A 24,089-nucleotide genomic window follows, 5' to 3' on the forward strand; every position below is an offset into this window, starting at 1 on the left:
GTTTTGTGAGGAGAAACTTGACCAAAGCAGTGCACACGGGATCAGTCCTCAGGAGCTATATCAGAACTCCTGAAAAAGCTTTTATCTTAGCAGAGAGCTTTTTTGGCTGCTTCTAATACAGCAAGAGCACAGAATCCTCTTTACTGGGTATTAGAGTTTACTTCCATCTTGGCCTTGGAAGGGCATGAAAGACAAATCTTAGGTTTCATCAGCTTTACCTAAGACTCAGAATTTATACTCTGTTTTTTTGACAAAGTTTGGATGAAATAAAGTCAGCTACTCAGGAAGTATATGCAGAAAGGTGGCAAAGTGAGTTATCAGCTGGCAAACACACAGAGACTAACATTCAAATTGTAGATAACAGCACCACTCAGGATTACTGGCAGGCAGTCAAAGGCTCAGGTGCTTTGCCAGCATTTTCTACTGAGAATGTCAATACTTTAATACATACAGAGTAAAACTAAGTATGTGATGAGTCCACTGCCTCAGCAGAATATCCAGGGTCTCCATCCTGCCATGGTGATGATCACTTCTGCAGTGACATCACTGTAACAGTCTGGTCAAACCTGACAATCAGTTCAGCTGATGTCCATCATGCAGAGATTTCATTTCTGCTGATTTGGCAGAGCTGGTAACTCTCTGCACCCCCTGGGGATACAAAGAACAGCTGCAGCTCAGTTCAGGAAAGGTGACCCAGGACATAAAGCTGAGAAGGGATTCCAAACTTAGTGAAAACTTTAAAACAATAAAATATTAAAGATTTAGAACAATCAAATGGTACAATCTTTATTTGTAATCACCCTCACCTGTCTATGTTAAGCAGAAGTATGTTACTGTTTACGAGCAGACATCTGATAATCTGTGCACCCTGCAAGCTTTGATCTAGGATAGTAAATTAAGTGTCCCTTGTACCTGTATCATATGCTACAGATTAAAATGAACTTAATATAAAAATTTATGCAATCCAAACAACCTCACATGTAGCAACACTGAGTTATCCTCCTACTTGTCAGATAGCACAAGAGTGTTTGCTATCCCAAATGCAAGACAATGGATCTTTAAAGCATATTCTTTTATGAGAACAAAGGAATTTTAAGATGCATTATGGTTTTGCAAGAATGGCAATGGGGTTCTAGTTAACAGTAGTTCAACCAGACATAACTCCTATCATTTGACACATGAAAAACCTTTGCCACCTCCTGACTGACACCTCTGTGAAGAGGTACCTTCTGCACTATCACAGGCTCAGAAGGGCTGAATAACTCATGGCAGAGGGGGGAAAAGCACAAGGTTTCCTACTTTAATTCTTCCTGCTCATCCAAAACTCCTTACTTTAAATCAGTCAGTATTTGAACCAGCACCCCTCAAAGTGAAAGGCTAACACACTGATCCAGAAACTAAACACTGCAGGAAGAAAGTGCCAGGACTAAGCAGCTCCTCAGCCTTTACAGTTATTGCCATCCACAACCTTCAGACCAGCTCAGTGATGATCCATCACATTCCAGTGCTTCCCTTCCCTTCACACCCCAGGGAGCACAGGGCACCCACACCAGGCTCCACAGCACAGACTTCAGAGTGTGCAAGGGGGGCTCCCACATCCATTTCTAGGCAGGGAAGAGGCACTGGGAACAAGGCTGGGAAAGGTAACACTGTTCTTGTCCATACAGCATCCTCCAAAGTCTTAAGGAAGGATTTCAGAGCTCTTCTGTCCCTGTGAGCTGGGAGAGACTGACTAGAGAAGAGCTGCCATTTATCTGCAGGACAGATTGATATTTACAATAGCTCCACTTACTGCAGGCATCATGGCTGCTGCACCCAAAAGGAGGAGGAACCTTGAGAAGTCAAAACACCAAATCACCTTCTTGCAAGAGAAATATTTTGGAAAACCCACAAGGACAGAAAGAGGGATGCAGGATGGCAAACAAAAAATTTCTTTGGCTGTAAATAAATGACCAACATCAGCTATTTCCAGAACTCAGAGGCCAATCTGAGCCAATGCTGTGCTAAAGCAAGGCCTTTCATCAGGAACTTGTGATGCCAGAAACCAAAGCACAAGACCTCCCTAGACTTTAAATGTGTTCTCAAAGGGCAAATATGAGTCTAGTCAGGAATGGCTCATGCACAGCAACTGAGGCTCTGATGTGGATCACAAGAAGCCTCAGGGCCAGCCCAGCCCCTACAGATCCTTCATTAACCTCTCCCTCTCCCAGTGCTGTCTGTGGCCATCTGTGCATGGGACAAAAGGCACCTCCCCGCTCCCCAGCACAACTGGGACACAGAAACTGGGAACGGGGAGTGTACCAAAACACACCAAAGCCATCCCCACAAGCTGCAGAGAGGCATCCTGCATACTCCCTGTAAGGTCCTCACCTCAGAGAGCATCACAAAGGGCTCTTGAGACCACCTATGAACTCTTCTTTACACTCTTGCCATCAGGCTCTTGTCATTCCTTGTTTTTCTCTAACCTGGATTAAACAACTCTCTGCAGGGAATGACCCAGAAACTGCTAAACAGTTGTCAGTGTTCCCAAACAGTTTAAAACTGTGAAAGCAGTAGCTATGGCCTGCATCAAAGTCTCACTGAGCTGTCTGTCATCACAGGATTTCCTACCTTGCATTTCCAGTGCCTCCTAAGGAAATGCTGTATTTTCCTTTACAGACAACAGGGAGATTGGAGAATGGGATATGTAAAATTTTCCTGTTAAAGCACCATGCCTACACTTGGGGCAAACAACCCCCACACGCTGAAATTTAGATACCAAAGATTCCCTTTTTGGTTGTTTGCCTTTCATATTTTCCTCCTTATTCCCCAACATGTCACCTGTGGCACACTCCACATTCTCTGTGACTCAAACACAATTTCACTGCTACCACACAAGAAATCAGTGTACATCTGAAACCACAGCACACAGGCACAGGAACTCCCAGACACAACAGATACAAGGGGGACACGGAGCCTCAGTGCTTCAGGTAAGAAGCAGGCAATTAAAGCAGATGTACCAGGCAAAACAAAGGCTGATCTAATGCTAAAGTCCCTAAGTAAAAGGATGTGAAGAGAGTATAAAAACAACATAAACAGATTTATTTTCCTAACTTTTCCACGGAGGCTTTGGCAGCATTGCAATGCAAGCAGAAAAGAGCATTGTTAAAAACCTGAGTAAACAATTAAAAATCATTAAGACAGTGACAATAAGCAGCAAAACCAAAAGTAACAGCTTTTAAAAATAATTTGGCTACACCTCCTTTTCAATCAAAGGCATTACCCATAATCTTGAAGGACAAGGATTAAAAGATAAATATCAGGTGTGAAAAATGCATGTATTTTATGATTGGCTTTTTTGCAAATATTAAAATGAATATTATATGTGTTGTGTTAGAAAGTAACACTGTATTAATTCTCTTAAGTAGTGTGTTAAATATAGCTTTGGATTATTAAAAAAGTTAAAATAGAAACTATGCTATGTAGGATACTTTTTTTAAAGAAAGGACTTGCAGCAAGGTAGCAGCCACAGGACACCCGAATCTTTCAGAGAAAAAGAATTTATTGCCTTCTTATCAGAAGAAATGAACTTCTTCCCACATCAAAGGCGCTGTTAGGATTCAGAGGAAGAAGTTGACGATGACCAGACAGAATCTCGTGTTTGAATGGAATTTATGCATCATGTATGAGGTGTATGAATATGCCACAGGCTGTTGTTTTTAAGGGTTAATCCTCTGTTAACGTGTGTCCATTTTCGGGCTTGTGCTCCCCAGAAAAAGTTACCCGGACGTCCCTAACTCTTTGTTTTTATTGTCTCATATTGTCCTAATTCAATTTGTCCAAATTATTTATTACTCTATTTTTATAACCATTTTATTACTATTGAACTTTTACAATTTTAAAAACAAGTGATTGGCGTTTTTCACATCAGGGACATTTACTCCCCAGGTAAGCAGTGGCAATGGCCCCACCAGGTATAACTTATGGGGAGAAGCAGCTGCCAGGCTTCTCCCAAGCCGGGTGGCCGACAGCAGCAAGGACCGCACCGGGGGTGGGGACAGCACAGGGCTGCCGGTGCCAGGGCTCAGGAAGAACTCTTTTTGTATCCTGTAGGGGCTCTTTTTGTACCCTGTAGGCAGAGACTGCAGCAAACAGGAGCAGGGAAAGCCCAGAGGCACAGGACAGCACGCTGGGATGGGCCACGCTCAGCACACCCTGCAGGCCTGGCTCCAGTCATCCCTACAGCACAGGCTCAAAGCCAGCTGAAGGCACACGTGTGGCTCACGACAATCTTTTTTAGGTTAGAAGACAGAAAACCTTCTCCTCTCCAAGAGACCCCAACACCGCTCACACCAACCAGACATCCCCACATCCCCTCAGTTTAAAGCTCCCGCCTGAACCCGCCCCAGTCCTGCAACGCGGCCGGCGTGGGCAGGCAGGAAAGGCACCGAGCCCTGCCAGGGAGATCCATCCCCTCCTGCTCATCTATCCAGGAGGGAGATCCATCCCCTCCTGTTCGTCCATGCAGGACGGAGATCCATGCCCTCCTGCTCCTCCATCCATCCAGAGGGAGATCCATCCCCTCCGCCTGCCGGGGCCCTCCGAGAGCCGACCCCCATTTTAGCCGCTCCCCCTCCCTCCATCTCTCCCTTCCTCCCTCCATCTCTCCCTCCCGCCTCCAGCCCAGCCGGCATTACCAGTGTTTCCCATAGAGCCAGTGTCCGCCCCAGCCCAGCAGGCAGGCTCCGAACGTGGATTTCTTCCAGTGGTTCCTGAGGGCCGCCAGCACTTTCGCCATGGTGCCCCGCCGCGCCGGGGGCCGCTGCCGTGCCCGGCCCGGCTCGGCTGGAAACGGCTCCCGCGGCCCCGGCGTTCCGCGCACGCAGCCGGCCGCGCGTCCCCGAAACAAACAAACAAACAAACGAAAAAACGAACTTAAAAAACCCCGCAAATCCCAAGAAAATGAGTTTTTACTCTTCCCAGAGTCCTGGCGCTCGCTGCCCCGCTCCAGCCCCCCAGAGGACCTGTTGCCATAGGTTCTTGGCTGCTGGCGCTGCCGCAGCCGGGGCAGATGGAGATGGAGCGTGGCGGGGGACAGAAGTGAACAGGTCTTTTTTCCACATTGTTACAAATAAGAAGCTTGACCAATATTCAAACAGCAGTCAATTTATTAATTAATATGGTAAAGTATGAGCAATACAGCGCTGGGTACAGTGGGGCAAGTTTTCCCTCCAACTGCACACTGATAGTTGAGGCTTACAGGTATTTACAGGGGTACTCATCAGCTTTCTCAGCAGTTTCTATTCCCAATTTTTACTCATCAGCAGTTTCTATTCCCAGTTTTTATGTCACAATTCTATACACTATTGTGATTTAGTTTTTCTCAGGATGTATCCCAGGTGGTGGTGCTCCGGTTTCTGAAAGAAGAAAGATGAATCCCATCTGCTGAAGTCCAGCTCCCCAGATGTGGGTCCACCTTTTAATTGTAAGGACTATAAAACTCATAACAGTGATGCCCAGCTTCTCTTGGTCAAAACTATAAATCCTTGAGTTGATGTTCATTTTCCTTTCTCAAGCTGCTTTTCTCTGCTTTATTAAAGCGTGAGATAAGCATATTTCCTTTATATATATTCCAAAACTATCGTTTCAAGGATACAAGCAATATTCTAAAATTATACTTCAAAAGGTTATTATTGCAGAACTCTTTAAGGCTTAACTACAAGCAAAGAGCAACATCCTTAATACTTTAATTCCAATGCTCATAAATCAACTAAGGTTAATTGCAAACAAAAGATAGGTTCAAAGGCCTTCTTCCATGCTTTACTTTCCTCAGTTATTATTAGAATTAGCAACTGTCCTATTGTCGGTGTCCACACATATCGCAATCACAAATACACACGTTGCCTGTATGTACATGACACAAAACACAGCTTTGTATTTCACAACATCAATAAAAATATCCGTGGTGTTGCCCCCTGCCCACAGGAAAAAAAAAAAAAAAAAACCCAACATAAAAAACCCTAAGAAAACCCCAAACCTGCCAAAAACACCAAACCCAAACCAACCAAACAAAACACAACAACAACAAACCCAAAGAAAATCAAAACAAAACTCAAAAGTAAAACAGAATCACAAATAAACAACAAACTGAAAATATTCAATTCCAAATATTCCATAAAATGCAGTTAGAAGAAATGTTGTCCAGGAAGTAGGGGGGGTTTGCTGTTTAAGCCTAACCATCAGGATGGCCATAAGAACCTGGAGAAATGTCTCCAGTCACACATAGAAAACACCAATATCACAAGGATGCCATGCAGCCATGAACAGCATGAACATCCTGCCAGGGGAAGGTGGAAACATAAACAAGGAACAAGATCTGACCTCATCATGGAACAAAGCTTTGGGACAAGCTAGTGGTGGTAGCCTCTCCCAGCATGAGGTTGTAACTAGTATTGTCTATAACAATTTTTCACAATGTAAACCACCCAATTGATCAAGGGAAGCCAGTACAGGTAATCTTGTTGGATTTCAGTGAAACTTTTGTCAGGAAAAGCCACTAATGCCAGAAATTTATGTCTAAAAGAAGACAGAGGAGCCCTGTAACTTTATTAGAATAAAGGGAGAGAGTCCACCGGGGCACACCCGCGGGGTTTTCTCTCTCTGGGTTTTGGAGGGTGCAGCCTCCTTTTACCACTCTCAGTTTGCAAACTCAGGAGAATAAGGATGCAGTCTGGCAGGGACTGGTGGGTAGGGTAATGAATGTAATACTCGACACTTTTTTTTTTTTTCTGACTGTTTTTTCCCTCTTACAAAATGCCATTTTAGCAATTCAAAAACATCACAGTCAATAAAATGGTTTTTTGAAGCTTCTCCAAATCGTTCTCTTAAGAATGTCAGGATGGGATATGAGTTGTAACATAAGGGGGCTGCTTGAGGCTAAATTTGGGATTCTAGGTGTGCAAAAGTCTGTTCTGCAAAAATCAAATTGATGCAGAAGATGGTCCAGAAGACACTCTGCTGTTAGTGATAAGAAAAGCTGATTAAACCCTATGGATTAGTATCCCTACTATGTTTTGGGTTTTCTTTTCCCTTTATTTTGCAGAGCAGAAGATCTGGGATTTTTTTTTTAAGTAAGAAAACATTAAATTATCTTCTCCTGATGAATATTTCAGGCATAACCTCATACAATAGCCATTGCTTCCCACTTAAATATTCCAGGTTCATCTGTCCACTGCATCTCAGTGTGCTGAGTATGTGCACTTGATGCAGTGCTGAATGTTCCAGGTGGTGTGGAGTGATTAAATGTCCTACTTTTCTTTCTTTTGGTGTTTGTCCTACTTTTTTAGAGGATTCAGGTGGTATGGCCAACTGCTAACAGCAATGATAGCCTCAGATATTAGTACTCTCATCCTTTTCTTCACTTATGAAAAGATTGTGTGCTGATAAATGCTTTTCAAATTCATAATTCTCATGTGGTGCCACAAATAATTTACAAACATCTATAACTTCCTATTTTGCAACCAAGTCTACCGAGTACAGTTACGTTCATTAATGATGTTTCCAAAACAAGCTTGAATTTTTAAAATAAACCCTCTTTAGTATTCAAATGCATGTTCAGAGCAGTCAGAAAAAATGCTTAAATGTATGAAAGACTTAAGCATCTCTAAGATGGCTGAATGGCAATTTTCCTGTGTTCATAAGCACGAAAACACATCAGAGTTAGTATAAATGAGAAATTTTACCTCAGTTGCTAGCTGTCTTCTTGAGCCTGCTTTGGGCAGGGTGGTTGGACAGGGTGAGGTCCAGAGGTCCCATCCCCTACTGGGACTGTGTGACAGTCTCTGAGGTTTTGGGTTGCTGATTTTTGATGTGGGGCTTTTTGAAGAGAGTTGCCCTTACAAGAAAGAGACAGTGCAGTCAGCAACGACAGATTGTGCACTGCTCTTTTTACTTGGCTTTACTTAGAATGCAGTGGCCATTCTGAAATCCCTCCTGGCAAACACGTATGTCCTAGTTTTTGGCTGTGGCTGTCTGATCCACCCTCAAGGTAGATCACACCTGCCATGCTGCTGCATGTACCAGGTAATTCTCTTTTAGCTGTCCTAGTTTTCTGCATGTCAGATCAATAGAAGCAGGTATTAGAGTGTGTGCAATGGAAAATGAGAGGATAAAGGATTGATCTTGAGCATCCTCTAGATTATGTGCTGTAGTTATTTTTTAGGCCATGTAAAATTCCTGCTCTCTTTTTCATAACACTGTTCAGAAGAGGCTGGAATGTGTGATTTTGTTTTCTTATGATTGCTAGGTGCTTTTTGTAAAAAACAGACTAATTCAAAAAGCTGCTCTGTAACTCTTAAAGCTTGACTGGGGAAGTGTCACCTAAAATTATCTCACAAGTTGTGTATGAAGACAGGTGAACACCTCATCCCAGTTACTCACGTCTGACCCTTGTATGAGGAGTAATTTTTTATCATTCTGTCTCTACCATCAGTTCCAAGCCTGTTAGGAAGGGAAGCTTCAGATAAGTGATCATGCCTCAGGCACATACTTATTTGTTACTTTGGAAAAGTCACATCCTAAGCCATCTCAGTGCTCAGCCACACAATGTAAAAGAGGCAGTAGAGAGGTTTTGTCTACTGCTTGGCACTGCCCTACTATCGATAAAGACAGAAAATCATTTAGTCTCCATTTCTGTCCAGCACAATCTGTGCCTATGTTTGCATAAGAAAGAGACCTCCCCAGTCCAGTGTAGTCCTTCTGTCATCCTTGCAGCAATGGAGAATTGGGACCCCTCATCCTGCTGGTTACTCTGGCATTTGAGACTCGTTTATCAATGCTCTGGGGGTATGGAACAGCAGCGCTGTCAGCACATCCCGTGCCATCACGGTAATTCTGTCTATTCGGTGCTTTCTTACAAGTGAAATGCAAATAGCTGCTTGTGTTGCAAGGAGACCACATTTAGTGCTCTGCAGGAGCTGTGTGTTCACTGCAGCGCTGCAGGTCCGTGTTCCTGCCAGACCGAGGCAGCGTTGCCTGTTCGAGTCTGCCCACATCCCTGTTTTCACATGATTAATGTCCCTGTGGCCAGAGTGACAGGGAAGAGAATCCTCACACAACCTTCAGGCTTTTGTGCAGCTGATGAGGAGAGAAACGGAATCTAAATATTTCCACGCCTCTGACCCAGCAAGAGAGATTATAGTTTGCTGTGTTTTAATTCTGCAGCACCTGAACACCAAGCATGGTTTAAGCTGAGGGTGAGCCCTTTTCCTTGGTGGATGTGAGCAGCACTAACAGGATACTTCTCCAGATCAGGCTGTGGGATGGGAGCTCCTGCCTTTCGGACACATCCACCTCTGCTTTTTCTTAACCACAAGCCACAGGCACAGGCTTTAGGCTTGGCTGCAGGCAGAGCTCTTTCCCTTCCTGCCCAGGAGGGTCCCTGGGCTAGCTGAAATCTCTTCCCAGTCTGTGTCTCTCTGCTTCTGTTCTTCTGGTTTTGTGTCCAGAGCCTGAAGCTCCTCCTCCACAGTGCGTCCCAGGTCCCACTCCATTCTACCCCGGCCAATGATTTATGTAAGAGAGAGGAGCACTGCAGCCACTGAAGCTAATCAGAGAAAGTTGCTGCCTGTGAGAGCAGAGAAAGTTCATGATGGATTCTCTTGCCCTTATTTCCAGCTCTGCCTGGAGGTGTGATTCCCTGGGGCAGTGATGTCTGCAGTCAGTGCCTGCTCCAGTGGTTTGGAGAAAGAACTGAATCACATTGGCAGGGTTTTTGGTTGGGTAATTCAGAGAAACTCTGCACAGGAATAATCCCTCCCTTCTTCCCCCTCCTTGCTCTTCCTTGGCTCTTCCTTAAGCAGAACGTGACCTGAGCTTCACCCTCCCCAGAAGGAAATTCAGGAGCGTGCCTAGCATATTTATATGGCAAAACCCACGACCTTTACACCCTGCCCCCTCTTCCCACCTCCAAGCTATTACACAGAAATATTCCCTAATTCTCTGAGTTTATTAACCTCTTTTCCAAGGGAATGAATAGAGATATTCACAGCTTTTGAACAGCAGCAGAAACCCATTAAGTTGCTCTGTGGCAATCTTGTCAGGAACTTGTTCCTTTAGCAGAGACACGTTTCAGAAGGCTCTACACTCACTCCCAAACCATTTGGATTCAGTAATGCAGGTGCCACTGAGGCATCAGCGTGAGCAGGCCTGGACCCTAAGCTGTGAGTGTAGTTAGATCTCCTCTGGGTCTGCTGCAAGTGGAGGAGCAAGGCCAGTGCCCTGGGACTGGGATCTCTCCATCCCCCCAGCAGCACAAGCCCCTGCACAGAAATGTCCAGCAGCTCCTGTGCTGATTCTACACTCTGCTTCTCAGGGAAGCTCTCAGTGAGAGCTACATCAAAGACATCCATTTTGTTGCTGGTACAGGTTCCTACCCTCAAAAAGTCCTGCTGACTGAGGCTAAGGTCACTCCTCTCTGAACTCAATGCTGTCACTGTGGTACTGCTACATATTAGAGGACTCAGCATAGAAAACAGTGGGATAGCAGGGGGAGAGAGAAGGAGAGAGCCTGACCTGCCTGCAGGATGTGCATTCCTGTCTAAGCAGGGATGCTTAGAAGGGATGTAGCTTCCACCAGCAGGCTGGCAGCACCAAACCTCTCCTGCCTTACATCTGCAGGCAGGTATTGTCTCTCTGCACTGAGTCTGAGTGAGGGATGTAACCCATGAGACTCCTCACTCAGGCATTTTGCTTTTGGCAGAGATTAATGCTCATTGTTTCACAAAAGAAATAAGTCATATTCTCTCCTTTTATCCCCGTTGTACAGCTGGATGAGAGAGAGTAGGAAATTAAGGCTTTTACACTGTTCCTTGATTTCAGTGCATCCACAAATATTACATGCACTTCCCTATATTCACACTGAGATACTGCCTACCCAAAAATCCAGATGCTGCTATATACCATCCTGGTTATATCTCATGGCCAGATGATCTCGTATTCAGAAGAGCATCTGAAAACTACTAATATATCTACAGCAATGGTTCATTTTTCACTGAGGCAGTGACATCCTAATCTATGGACCAGATGGAGTGGGGCCTTGGGCAATTGTAATCAAAGAGCAACAGCCATAGTTTGAAGGAAAGAGATTCCCTGTTGGTTTTCTATTAAATGCTTCTATTTTCATTTTCTTTTGACTCAATTGTGTGCATCACCATGGCCCACTGAACACATCTGGCTGACATCTTAGATCAAATACTCGGCACATTACTGTGTTTGCTCAAAGTTTCACTCCTTCCAAAGTCAGTGGCAATGCTCTGTGACAGGGACTTGTTTTATCCTTGTCCTTAGGTGGAGTTTGGGGATCAACAGAAGCAGTTGCAGGCAAAGGCAGGCTGAGAAAATCCATCACTGTAATGATGAACCACTCCCATTCCTTTTCACCAACCAAATACCTTTGCTGCTGTAGGAGGTAGAAGATTAATTTGTCTTGGATGCTGGAGTGCAAAATAGGACCACTCAGAAAAAGTATAATCCCACTGAGTTATTATAAATTGGTCTAGTTCAGTCCCTGCCAAAAGATACATTCTGTATCTTATACTGACAAGGACCTGTGCTCACAGATTGTAACTGGCCCTTTCATCAGTCTGTGAAGCAGAAGTCTTAATGTCTTCAAGTGTTGATGAACACATAATTGTATTTTGTTTTTCTTTTCTCTCAGTAAATCAGTTAAATCAGAATAAAATCTGATATTCTACTTTCTCATAGCTTTCAACTATTTAAAGGTAATCACTTTTCCTGTGAGAAAAAAGTTGTTGGAGTTGCAGATCCTGTCATATATACTCGTTCCTTAGCATTACAGAAGACATTATAGAGTTCTTCCAAACACTTTCTTTACAAACTCTATTGCATTTTCATCAAATGTACTTCAACAATCTCTGTGGCTAGCTTGGTTTTGAACAGTTTCACATTGTATTTATCTTCCAGAAAGTTACTAAGTGATATGGTTTTATGAATTGGTTTTGTTGTTTTTGTGTTGTTAATTGACATGCTAATTATGACTGACACAGGCACTGCTTTTAAATCCCATGTTGTTTCTTTCCCTGTATACAGTGCATATTCTTTGAATTCCTATCACATTGTGATCTGGTATCAGTTCAAAGACTTGAGCTTTGCTTCTCAAGCTGTTTAGACATTATTTTCACTTAATATGTTGCTTTAAGAATCTCTGATAAGATGTTGCTGAGGGCAGTGTGAGGCTCTGGGACTTGACTAGGCTCGATTAGAACAGCCGTGTATTTTACATTAAATGAAAGTGGTCTGAACCACAGTAACGAGCCAATACTTGTTATCCAGACTCTCCAAATGCACAGGCATTACTGACTTCATTTATATGACATCTTTGCTTGCTTTGTTTTCTTGCTTTCCCCTGCTAAGAACAGATGGGAAGAGTAATTTAAATACCAAATACCATAAGGTACCTGGAGTAAAGTAAATTAAGGAAATACCGTAAGTGAGACAATGAAGTGTTAAACCTCTAACAGGAGATTTACAATTAAGAATTAACAGAGATGATAAGCTTTGCCAAGAAACAGCAATCACTTCACAGAGTGAATCTTGCAGAGGATGGGCAGGGCTCTGCCATTACAAATATATGGAGGGTCCCAGGTCATAAGAAAGAGGAGACTCAAGGTGACAAACAGTGTATGGATTTATGCACACTGTAGCAAGCAACATAAATTGGGATAATGTCCATTCCATGATGAAAGAGGCAAGGAACACCAGACTTGACTTTGCTTCACAAAAACATGTGAATACCAACAGAAGGAATATATAGGATGGGTAATGAAAACAAGGACAGCACCACATGCTCAGATGAAAATTATACATAGTGGAAATGTACAGCATAGCAGCCAAAGATGAAATTATCTTAACTGGAAATAAATAAGACATTTATTTTTTAACTGTTATACAGAAGCATATGTGTTGCCAGAAATACTTTTGGAAGATACTTGTAGGAGAGTCACACATAGCAGGAAGTAAATACGGAAACAGAATGGACAGTGATAAGCTTATTAAGCACAAAGAAGTATGTGAAAAACTGGAAAATAAATGGGCAATATACTGGAAAAGGCATAATTTGTAATATTGACCCAGAAAATATCTCAACTCCCTTAGAATTGTGCTATGAGCTCCCTGCAGATCTTATCTTTGGGAAAGGTACTCTTAAATCAGAGGCAAAGAGGGGATGTTGGTGGGATTACTGAATGGACAATGTTAGAACCCTCACATTAATTTTTGTAGGAACAAAGCACAGTTTCTTCTAGTACTGGGACAAAGCTAAGCAAACAAAACAGAAAATTCTAGATAATGCAAATAATGCTGGAATAAATGACATAAGATAAAAACTGCAATGAGACTGTCACGGGTGAGATGATGAGGGAGAGCCTGTCCACATAGATGAGGGAAATATGTAAAGATTCATTGGGAAGGCTGCTAACATTTGCCCCTAATCTGGCTGCTTGCAGCTACCACCTGGAGCACTGCTGCTCACTGATGTTTAATGGATGTGCAGTGTCAATATTAATCCAGACTCTGAGAAACTGAAGGAGTTTATTAGGGCACTCTGTTCCAATGGTTCACAGCACAGGAGTTAAGCTATGCATTCATTTCTCCAAGGACACTATTAGTGGTCCTGCAAAGCTTTGCTCAAAGCTGCAAAACAATGACTTCTGTGCCACAGTTGCCAACGAAATGTGATATTGGTGTGTTCTAGTAAATAAAGAGATTTTGGGGTTTTCACAGAAAACTGTGTCTGCTGAAATTTGCCATGTCACACTACTGAGTTTGCCAAGCCAGTTCATCCTGGGAATTTCTGCTTGCAGTTAAATACACAGCTGGCAGGCATTTTGGGGGCCTAGAGCTACTCCCAGCTACCTCCGTGAAAATGCAGTAGGTACAGCTTAGAATTACATTGTGTGTAATGATCTGACTTTGAAAAACAACCAACCCACTATCCAAAGTTTTGCCCAACCTTGAACAGAAGACAGACTGAGATTGCCAGAGATATGACAGAGAGAGACTATAGAGAAAATGAATGCTATTAGCAGAATTGCTATTAAAATTCTGTAGGAACTCTCATTAGTTAGGACCAAAATGGATCCGTGATAGTCCTTAAGAGACTGAAAAATTTAAGTGAAGAGCCAAGAAAATACTACACAAACCTTTAAAGGCACTAAGGAAGCTGGCAGAATTCACTAAATGTACCAAAAAGAGCAAGAGATTTAGATGGTTCTCTATGAAGGACAAGCTGCAGAGCTCTGCATCTGCTTGTGTATGTGTGCACTGTTGCTCCCATCACTTTCCCAAAAGAGTGGCACACAAGCAGCTGTGTACTCAGTGGAGTTTGGCACCTGGAGCACACAGTTAGTTGTGTGAACATGCCTAGATCCAAGAAGGGAGGGAGGGAGGGAGGGAGGAAGGGGATGGTGAGCCTGCTGTTTCAGCCAGGACAGCTGGGCAGCCTCAGGATCTGCAGGTGCACGGATATGTGAATGCTTTGTCCCCAGCCAGCCTTGCAGATCCAAGAAGCAGCAGATTCCCTGCACTAATACTGATCCTGAAATGTCACTGAGCATCCATTTAGAAAGGAATGTGAGGCTTTAAGGTTACAACTTTGATGGCCAAGCATCCCTGTCAGGCTTTTGTGGCCATCACACAGGAGTAATGGGAGCTAGGCAAGATGTAAGGCCCAGCTCTCAAAAGCCAGGCACAGTTTGGACCTCACCATTCCCAACCCAGCGTGTTCATGAAGGGTCTGCTGGGTCCCACCTTGTGGGAATCCAGAACATCCCTCTGGCTGTCCAGGATGGCCAGGACCCCTGCCAGGGGGCTCAGAGACCCTGGCACAGAGCCCAAAACGCCTGTGGTTTTGATTATGACCTGTGGAGCAAGTTACCAACCTTATATGAAGATCAGCGAGCCACAACAGTTTAAGTAGAATATTAGTGAAGTTATCATGGGGTGGAAAAGTAGATTTTAGGGTTTTTGGTATGGGGGTTCAAGGGGCAAGATGGAGGGAACTGGGCGTGTCCAGCCTTTCTCCTTCTTCTTCTTGGCCTCCATCTTCTGCTGTGATGTTGGCACTTTTAGATTGGTTTAGAGTAGAAGCTCACTGTGTAACATAGGTGATAGGTATTGGAAAGTAATTGTAAACATTGTACAGGTAGTTTTTAGTATAAAGACATAACACCACCTTGAGGGCAGGCAGAGTGCCTGGGAACTGTCCTGCTGGATGTACCTCAGCAGGAGAAAACTTTTTATAGATAAGATACAATGAACAACCTTGAGACTGAGAAATTAAGAGCTCTGACTCCTTCTTCAAGCGCCAGGCTGGGAAAAGAGACTTTCTAACGCATCTCAGGGTCACTCTGACCAGCTAGAGACCCCGACACCACCTCAGCCACCACATCCTGGGCTCTGGGGAACCATGGCTGCTTGTCCATCCACTCCCTGGGCAAGGCTTTGTCCTACAGCCTCATGAGTGGATGGGAGAGCCTGGACCAAGCATCAGTCACATGTAATCTCACATTAATGAAATGTGTATCCTGGTAATTTGGGAATAATTGTATCTTAGGTTAATAGCCATTGGTATCTTCCCTCACCAAGTTTATTTACTCCATGACATAGTTACTGTGTCTTAAACAGAAATCACCCTCAAGGTATCATCTTATTATCTTCTCATCATTCTGCAAATCTGTTTCATATTACCAATAATCTTATTACTACAACTGCAACATTCATTAAGCAAATGGAGAACAATAAAAATACATAAGTAAGAGCAATCAAATTAGATTTGAATCTCACAGTGAGTGATGGATAATTCTGGATCAGATTGTTGTCACAGATTTTTCCCCATTATTTTCTAAAAAGGTTTAAATAGCTCAAAAAATTTCAATTACAAGGTTCTCTTCTAGAGTGTGGCCATTTTATGTGACCTGGTTACCACAAAATGGCACAGTCAGGACCAGAATTGTTGCAGAAGCTTCCCCTTGCGGGCAGGGAGACCTCTCAGCAGAGACAGCATTGCTGGGCTCCTGTGGCAAACACCAGTCCCTGCACAGGCCAGGTGAGCTCTGTGACAGTGATCCAACATCTTGGGTATGTCAGATGCTTCCAGGGGACATCCTGAGTGGGCTTGCATAGGACTGGGAAGCCATCACTTTCTTCTCAATGTGTAGTGAGTGGCTCCTGATGTTGCACTGAGCAAAGCAAAACCACAGATTTGTTCTGAGCCATCTGTATTTAAGAGATTTGGGGCTTGATCCTCAGCTCAGGGGAGTAAATGGAAATGCATTCATGAAGTGCAGGTGGGTTGATTTTCAAGCTGTTCTTGCCTATCAGCTGTGCCAGTTTATATTTAGGTCTGTTACACCTGCATGGAGTCACTTGAACATGGATCAAAACAATTCCTGTCCCTAGCTGTGATCTGTACTCTCTAGTCCAACAACAGATCATCATTTGTCTCACTGGTAAAATAACTGCTGAGGAATAGAAGTGATTTTTTCCATCTGCAAATGCACAAAAATATAGTTGGAACATTTTATGGGTACATTGCACACCTGATGGAAACATGACTGCTTCTTCTCTGGGTACATCAAAAATATCCTCAGCCAACCTCACTGTTTTTATCAACTCTACTCTTTTATTTTATGTTCATTCTGGCCTGGAATTTTTATTTTTTTTTTCTGAGCATCACAGATGAATTTTTGGCCACTTTGGTATGCTCTGCCAAATGGTAGTAGAAGAAACCCAGCCTCTGAAGTACAGTATGTGCCATTAAATCAATGAGGGGATGGTGTGATACATGCTTATGTGCAAATTGCTGTGTGGGACAGGGCCAAGGCACAGAGAGGTGCCTGGATTTGGTTTGGACTCAGGAGAGGCTACTGGTCACTGCCTTTTTGTGCTGGCCCAGTGCCTTCCTAGTTTGTATTCCTCCAAATAATTAAAATCCTTTTTTGTTTTAATATGCAAGTTTGCATTTACCTCAATAATTCAGTACCACTACTGCAGATATAATAGAAATACAGCTACACCCAAGTACAATTTTAGCAAAATGGGAAAAGAGATAATAAATAGGAGTTTTAAAAAACATAAAACTTTCCTGGATCCATAAAGAAAGAATAAAATGGGAAGTTGGAGCACAATATCCTACCCCTGATGGCATGACAGCCTGTAAATATCTTGTCCTTTTCCCATTCATGTTGTGTGACCCTCCTGTCTGGGCTGTACCTGCCTATGGCTGTGCTCCTGTAGAGAAATGCATCCCAGATGATGTATGCAGCCAGTTTTAGGAGGAATGAGGCAGGTCCCAGGGGCTCCTACCACGCTGATCAGAGACACAAGTTTTGTGGTGAGTAAAGAGGAACAAGAGGTCAAAGGGAATCAGCTCTCTGGCCAGCTCTCCTGTAACTCACATCCTGCATCACACACTGCCAGTGTTTCTTCTGCTGCAATCCTATCTGGGCTCAGGCAGGAAATGCAAAAATGCAGTCACCTCTAAGGAAAAAAGTGACATGTGGCCCTGGTTTAGTGTTTGCTACATGTTGGGAGCAGCCATCTGCCAGCCCAGTGCTCTGCCTGGCTGGAGGTTCCACTCAGCACCCTGCTCCATCCTCTCCATCTCCTCTGCCCTGTTCCATCCAGAGCTGCTGAGGGAGTGGCTTCTGATCTCCAATGCCCTCACACAGCCTGATGTGGGCTCCCCAGGATGCAGATTTTGTAGGAGATCCCTTCTGGAGCTGCAGGAGGGAGCCAAGACAGAGCAACACTCTGTCAGCTCTCACTGTGGTTTGCAAATTTGGAAATGACTCATGAGGAACTGGAAATCAGTAACATGGCTCCTCCTGGACATTCTCTTGATGGATGGAAGCTGAGCTGCAGACCTTGGGAATTGAGTTTGCCCTCAGCCTCCTTGGATCTCTGCAAGCAGAGGGCGTTTTCTGAGCTGGCAGGAGTGAATGTGACAGCAAAGGACAAATGAGAGAGGAAGGAGAATGAAGGGCTCTGCACAGAGGTGACAACCTTGAGGGTAGAGCTGGCAAGCTGAGACCTTGGTCTGTTTGCACCAGCGTTGCTATTTGTGGCTGGATGCAGAAAACAGTGAGGCAGTAAAAGGCCTTTTATTTAAGGTGCTGACACCTCAGGAGAAAATGAGAAAAAGAGAGGTGCTAAAAGAAAAATACATTGCTTTTCATTCTTCTGTCCTTTCACTTCCTTAAATTTTATGGGATGAACTTGCTCAATTTAAGTACTTGTCAGCAAAGGTGTGACAGGACAATCAAGAGCCATCCACTGTGGCAGCTGGGAACACTTCCAGGGGCCAGGTGCTGGCAGGTACCTCGGCACTGCCTGAAGGGAGAGCTTCCCTCCTCCTCCTCCTCCTCCTCCTCCCCTGTCCCCTCCCCAGCAGGCAGTGAACCTGGGGCACAACCTCCTGCATTCCCATTGGCAAGTCCTGGGAGCCCCTGGGCTGCAGGAGCACATTCTGTGTTCAGGAATAGATGAACATTTTTCTAATAAATGTGCAGCCTGAATCCAGCTCTGCAGAGAAGTTGTGGGGCTGGTGAAAATTAATTTGTTGCTGGCAAAACAGCAAAAAGGGGCTGTTTTATACAGACTGGGACTATGCCACCTGGCAACCTGCCACCTCAGTAGATTTCACTATAAGCTCTTGCAGATGTTAGCCTCCATCCCTTCTTACTCGTGGGCAAAGCAGGGCTGGCAGGTGGGTTGTAAGGTTTTCTGCAAGGCTGTTCTGGATGGTGCTACAGCTGGAGGAGGGAGGAAAGCCTGGCTGACTGCCTGTCCTGAGATACAGCTTCCCTCAGGGCATCTTCCCATCTCTGCAGATGTGCTTCAGCTTGCCAGGTGTACCTTGGGAGCATTCAGCTCCTGACTCAGAAAGGCAGATCTCTGTTCCAGCCGTGAGTGTTCCCCTGTCATCCTCCCTGGTGGGCTCCTCTTTGGGACTCAATCCCAGAGCAGAGATCTCAACACCAAAAGAGCCCCCCAGATGAAAGGAAGCCCTGATGGCAGTACCAGCAATGACAGCTGCCATGGGCAAAGGTGTCACCCAGGACACAGAGCTGCTGCTGCCACCTGCATCCCCGGACTTGGCTGGGCCTCCCGGGAAGCTGCGCATCCTTACGGAAAAAGCTGAGCTCTGGGCAGAATATTTTTAGACTGATTTCCTAAGGAAATGAAGGTTCTGTCACTTCATGTCTGCCCATCTGTCCCCATCAAACTCTGGATCCACTGGTTATTTGCAAACGAGTTTGATGGAGCATTAGAAGTTTCAAAAATATTGAGATTTCTATTTGTGAAAATCAGTAGCTGGGAAGAGACAAGGAGTGCAAGGTAATGCATGAATCTCCATCTGACAGAGGGGAAGGAAGGACTCAGCAGTCACCTGTTCTGTCTGAAAGCTCTTTACAAACCTCAGCACATGGCATTTCTTGCTGCAAATTCAGTGGGTAGAGAATTCCCAAAGGGAATGAGCTAGGTTAAATGAAGCAGAAACTGCAGCCTGTCAGAAACACCCCAAATGTGAAACTGAGAACTTGAAGCTTTGTTCAATGCACAGGGCAACACGTTTCACTCAGCCTCCTTTGCTCTGACAGGTTTGAAGGAAGCTTGTAAGAAAACATAACAGAAAAGAAGGAAATCTGCATCACTGTGAAGGTGGATATTTGGGGCTGTTTCATGTTTCATATTTTACCTGCTGAGGACCTTGTGTACCTGCATGTGTGTGCTCACTTTATTTAGTTATTAGAAGGCACTGAAGTACCAAGTGGCTTTCTGTGCATAATGGTTTCAAATGTATATGGCCAGCTCCAAGTGCCAACTGCTGCTATGAAGACTTTGCCTTTGTGTTTTATTCCTTTCTCTCCCCCTCTGCCTGCCTCTGCTTTTCCAAATCACACACTCTTTATGGCAGGGTTTATTATTTCTCCCTTTATGTTCCTGGCGTGCATTTTGAGTATTGCTGTGAACAGTAAGCAAAAGCCAAAGCAGGATACCTAATGCCTTCAGTTCTCCTGTAAAATACCTCCTGAAATAGCCACCACCCCCTCTGAGTGAAAGGGCTGTCTCTGGGGAACTGAGCAGGGCAGAGATGATGGCCCAGAGCTTGGACTGTGACCTCTCTCCAGCCATATCTACTGGCAATAGAGCTCTCCTGCTTGTGGCCGTGCCCTTGGGCCACCAGCTCATTTCCTGCTACAGAGCTGAGCTCTGAGAGAGGGTTTTGCTATCACAGGCAGTGCCAGCTCCACTCTGAGCAGCCTGCTCCTCGTGAGCTCTGCTTTGAATTTCAGAGCTGAGAAGGCCAAGGGTTTATCTCAGGATGGGAAGCAATAGCAGGGAATTAAACAGTCAAAGGAAAAGTGCAGTTTCTGAAAAAGAAGCGGTCAGTGGTCAGTCTTTGCAAGTCAGTAGCAGATGCAGGGTAGCAGGGACACTGTGTTTGAGGCATGCTGGGGCAAGTCAGGGGCCTGCATGGCGAGCTCTGGGATGGCAGCAGCCTCTGCCACTCCTGCCTGGCCACAGGCTCGCTGCTTTGTTTGATGTGGGTTAGGCTGATAAAATCAGAGCTGAGCTGGTGGAGCTCTTTCACTTCTGTCTCATGCAAATGAACAAGACCATGCTCCCTCTGAGCAGGGAGGGAGCAAAAATTTTAGTAAATGTAGCTTGTTAGGTGGTCTGGTTTTGGTCTCTGCAGGAAAGGAGCTCAGGCATGACTCTTTAGAGGGCCCCTGGGGAAGAGCCCGATAATGTAACAGAATAATGAGTGTCGAGCTATGAAAGCATTTCATTACCAGCATCCTCACCCCATGCAGCCCCAGCCTGCTGCCGTTATCATGTGTGTCTGACAGGAAAGGTCACCGTGGGATTACCCTGCCTCTGAAACACAGAGCTTGCATTCCACTGAGGGGGTCCTCACCCCTGGGTGGGCACAAAACATTAGCAGATACTCAAAGCAAAGGAAAAGCTGAACTTTGGGGGGCTCCTCAGGGACACAGCAGGTGATTTCTCTGCTATGAGGAACTGGAGTTGTTGCTGCCTGTCCCTCTGTTCAATCTGCTGAGGCCCCACTGTGTTGCAGATGAAGCTGAAAAGTAGATGTCTTTCTCCTAAAATTTGCATTATTTTCCTCCCTAATTCAGTAGTTTTTTCCCTTCACGACCAGCTGGAATCTTGAATAGATGGAGCTAATTCAAACCAGGAGTTGGACCTTGAGAGATGAGCACTCCTGCGACACTTGCCAAACTGAGCTGCCAAGTCCAGGTGCCCAGAATTGTGGGGGGCAGTGTCTGTGTATGACAGCCTCAGTCCCTGCCTTCCCGAGACAAGGGCACAACAAACCCCTGCTCTTCCGTGGGTGGCTTGTGTGATACTGGGTTATTGAAATCCCTCTGTTCATTTCCTCTGTGGTGAACCACAGTTAATGAGTTTTCCCTTCTTTTGCTGTCTGCTTTATCTAGCTGCATTGCAGGCTTCTGTGTGACCCTGTGGCTCTCATGTAGACTCTCATGCCCGAGGGCCAGAGCCCAAGACATGAGCATCAGCCTGGAAAGCAGCACAGAGCTGGCAGCAGCAGGGCTGGGCAGCCTGGGCACTGCACGGAGCAACAACGCAATGTGGCTTAAATTTCAGCCCTCATGTGCTTAATGCAAACCTGGACTTTTGTGCATAAATCTTTCTTGAAGTCAGGCCACTTTTTTTCCAAAATGCAAGCTCTTCCATGACAGCATCTCTAGCCCAGCCTTCAAGGACCAGCTGGCTTTTCAAGTTCATGTTCTTCTTGCCCTTCCCTGTAGGAGCACTGAGCAGCTGAGCCCTGTACCCCTGCGGCCACGCTTCTGAGGCTTCCATGGGAGCCATCCATGCCATCCCTGCCACAGGAGAGGGCACCTGCTTTCTCCCTCGCCACAAAGCAGGCTCCTTTTTTTTAGACTTCCTTTTTTTAGCACTGATGAATCACATTTCCCCTGCTGATGGCAGAGAGCAGAGCCCCAGCAGAGCACTGGCACCGCCGCTGAACGTGAGCTCTGTCCCCGAGCAGATGAGGATGGCTGGGCAGGCTGGGCCTGGGGGCAGCAGTGCACAAGGAGAGGAGAAGCTTCATCCAAAAGGTTTTGACTCCTCGTGGTGCTGGATATGCTGCTGTAACACCTCTGTTCCCTTCATTTGCTTTGCGGGGGTTGCCAGCTCCTGCACCCCCAGCCAGCCCTTCCCTGCTCCTGCTCTCTGCTTCACCCCACGGATTTTACTTGCAGCAGCAGGCAGGTCATGAGCACTGGCAATACAAGTGGGTTCTCTTGAAACGTGGCAAAAATAGGCACATTCTTGGAGTTCTGTGTGTAGTTTATCACCAAGATGTCTCCGTTCCTCAGCCATTAGTGCCAGGGAAGAGGTCAAGGAATTTAAATCAGTACTGATGGGGGTTTTGACAGAGAATTGTCTTTAACACTTCTCCACTCTGATTCTTCATTTTGTTCCTTACTAGCACTGGTGTTTTAGACAGGACCTCTTTGGGGGCAGGAGGGACTCCATCCTGAAAACTGCAGGAGACTCTTTGTTTTGCTACAACCCATAGTCTGTCATGGAAAAAACAGTCAGCTTGGGAAGAACCATCAGGTGCCTTCTTATTTTTGACTGTCGGGTCAAAAGGTACAATGCCTCAATCAGGTAAAAAGAGTCAACATAGAAAATTTTTATATTTAACACCATAACTAACAAAATAATAATGTTTAAAAATACCTTGTCATTATTTTTTAATATTTAATTCTAGATAAGTTAATTTAAAACTCAATAATTTAAAAAATACTATTTGTACTTTTCTGTTTGATCCACTCTTTTGCTCTTCTTCTGCTCGGACAGTTGCAAGCACTTTTGTCTATTTCTTTTCATTTCTTTTTTATACATCTGAGGTAGTTTTGATACCTTTTATGAATACCCTGAACATTGGGTGTTCAGCCTGGGATACCTGCAGCCTGACTGTGGCTGCACACTCCAGGCCCTACGGAAAATGTTTGTCTGATGCATGATTATGACTGCTGCATTGTTGTTTTCTGCATGATTGTCTGCTGCATTGTTGTCAGCCTGAGTATACAAGTGCAGTGAGGAAGTACTAATACCAGAGCACTGTTGTGTCAGCCAGGTTTCCTGAAGCCCTTACAGCTGAGCACTGGAAACCCAACAGGCTCCAATCCATATTCAGTTTTAGTTGTTTATTTGCTGGGGGAAGGTGGGAGCTAAACTACTCTGATGTCTCTATACATTTCAATCAAATCACAGACTTCAACACATTAGGTGGCTCCAAAAAGAGATTAATGGTGTTAGAGTACATGCAGTACTCTAATATCAAGGTTCCAGCAGGAATCCATCCCTTCTATGACAGACAGAAAACCTCCCCATAAACAGCCACGTTGAGATCCTGCTTGTGTTTGTAATGTCTTGTACAGTGATTCTGATCAGAAGCCATCTAATCTTCATTATTGTTAGTTTTCAAAGAGCATTTCCAGTACCCCATAACTCAGAGACCACCCACCTCCCAGTTTTGCTCTTTGTCCTCCATCCTTCTGTGAGGATGGGGATGGTGAGAGGTGTCCAGTCCCATTCCTGACACAAGCAGACACAACCTCTTAAAACACACAACATGATTTTTTTATTTGTTTAATCAGTTTACATTCCACAACTGACAGTTTACTTATTTATTTTTTTAATTTTCCATGAACAAGTTGTTTAGTTAGTTACCAGACAAGATTTTAATCGATGGAAATACAGTATTCTGTGCCAATCTGAATAAAACCAAAACCAAAACAAATCAAAACAAAAGGGAAATTGTAAGATGTAACCAGGTTTTCGGCAAAGTCCTGTGACACTTTCTGCAACTCCTGTCTTTCAAAGTTATAGGGGTTTGTTCATTCTCCCTATTAGTTCCCTGATCTCAACCCTGCCACTGAAATGTTCCTTCAGGGCCACAGTCCTGCAAACACTGATGCACATACACAAACACCCGTGTGTCTGCAGATTAGCACCTTGGATAA

General features: G+C 44.7%; 1 protein-coding gene across 1 annotated transcript in view; it reads right to left on the reverse strand.

Annotated features, from left to right (window-relative positions):
• The window catches only part of AGK (acylglycerol kinase), a 38,086-nt gene extending 33,258 nt beyond the window's left edge, over positions 1-4,828 (reverse strand). The window contains exon 1 of the mRNA XM_058023718.1: positions 4,677-4,828. Coding sequence (XP_057879701.1) covers positions 4,677-4,777 — 101 coding nt within the window. The 5' untranslated portion in view covers positions 4,778-4,828. The remainder of the gene's footprint in view (positions 1-4,676) is intronic.
• Between the last annotated feature and the right edge of the window lie 19,261 nt (positions 4,829-24,089).

This window comes from Melospiza georgiana, chromosome 4 (genome assembly GCF_028018845.1).
Source record: "Melospiza georgiana isolate bMelGeo1 chromosome 4, bMelGeo1.pri, whole genome shotgun sequence".
NCBI classification, from domain to species: Eukaryota; Metazoa; Chordata; class Aves; order Passeriformes; family Passerellidae; genus Melospiza; species Melospiza georgiana.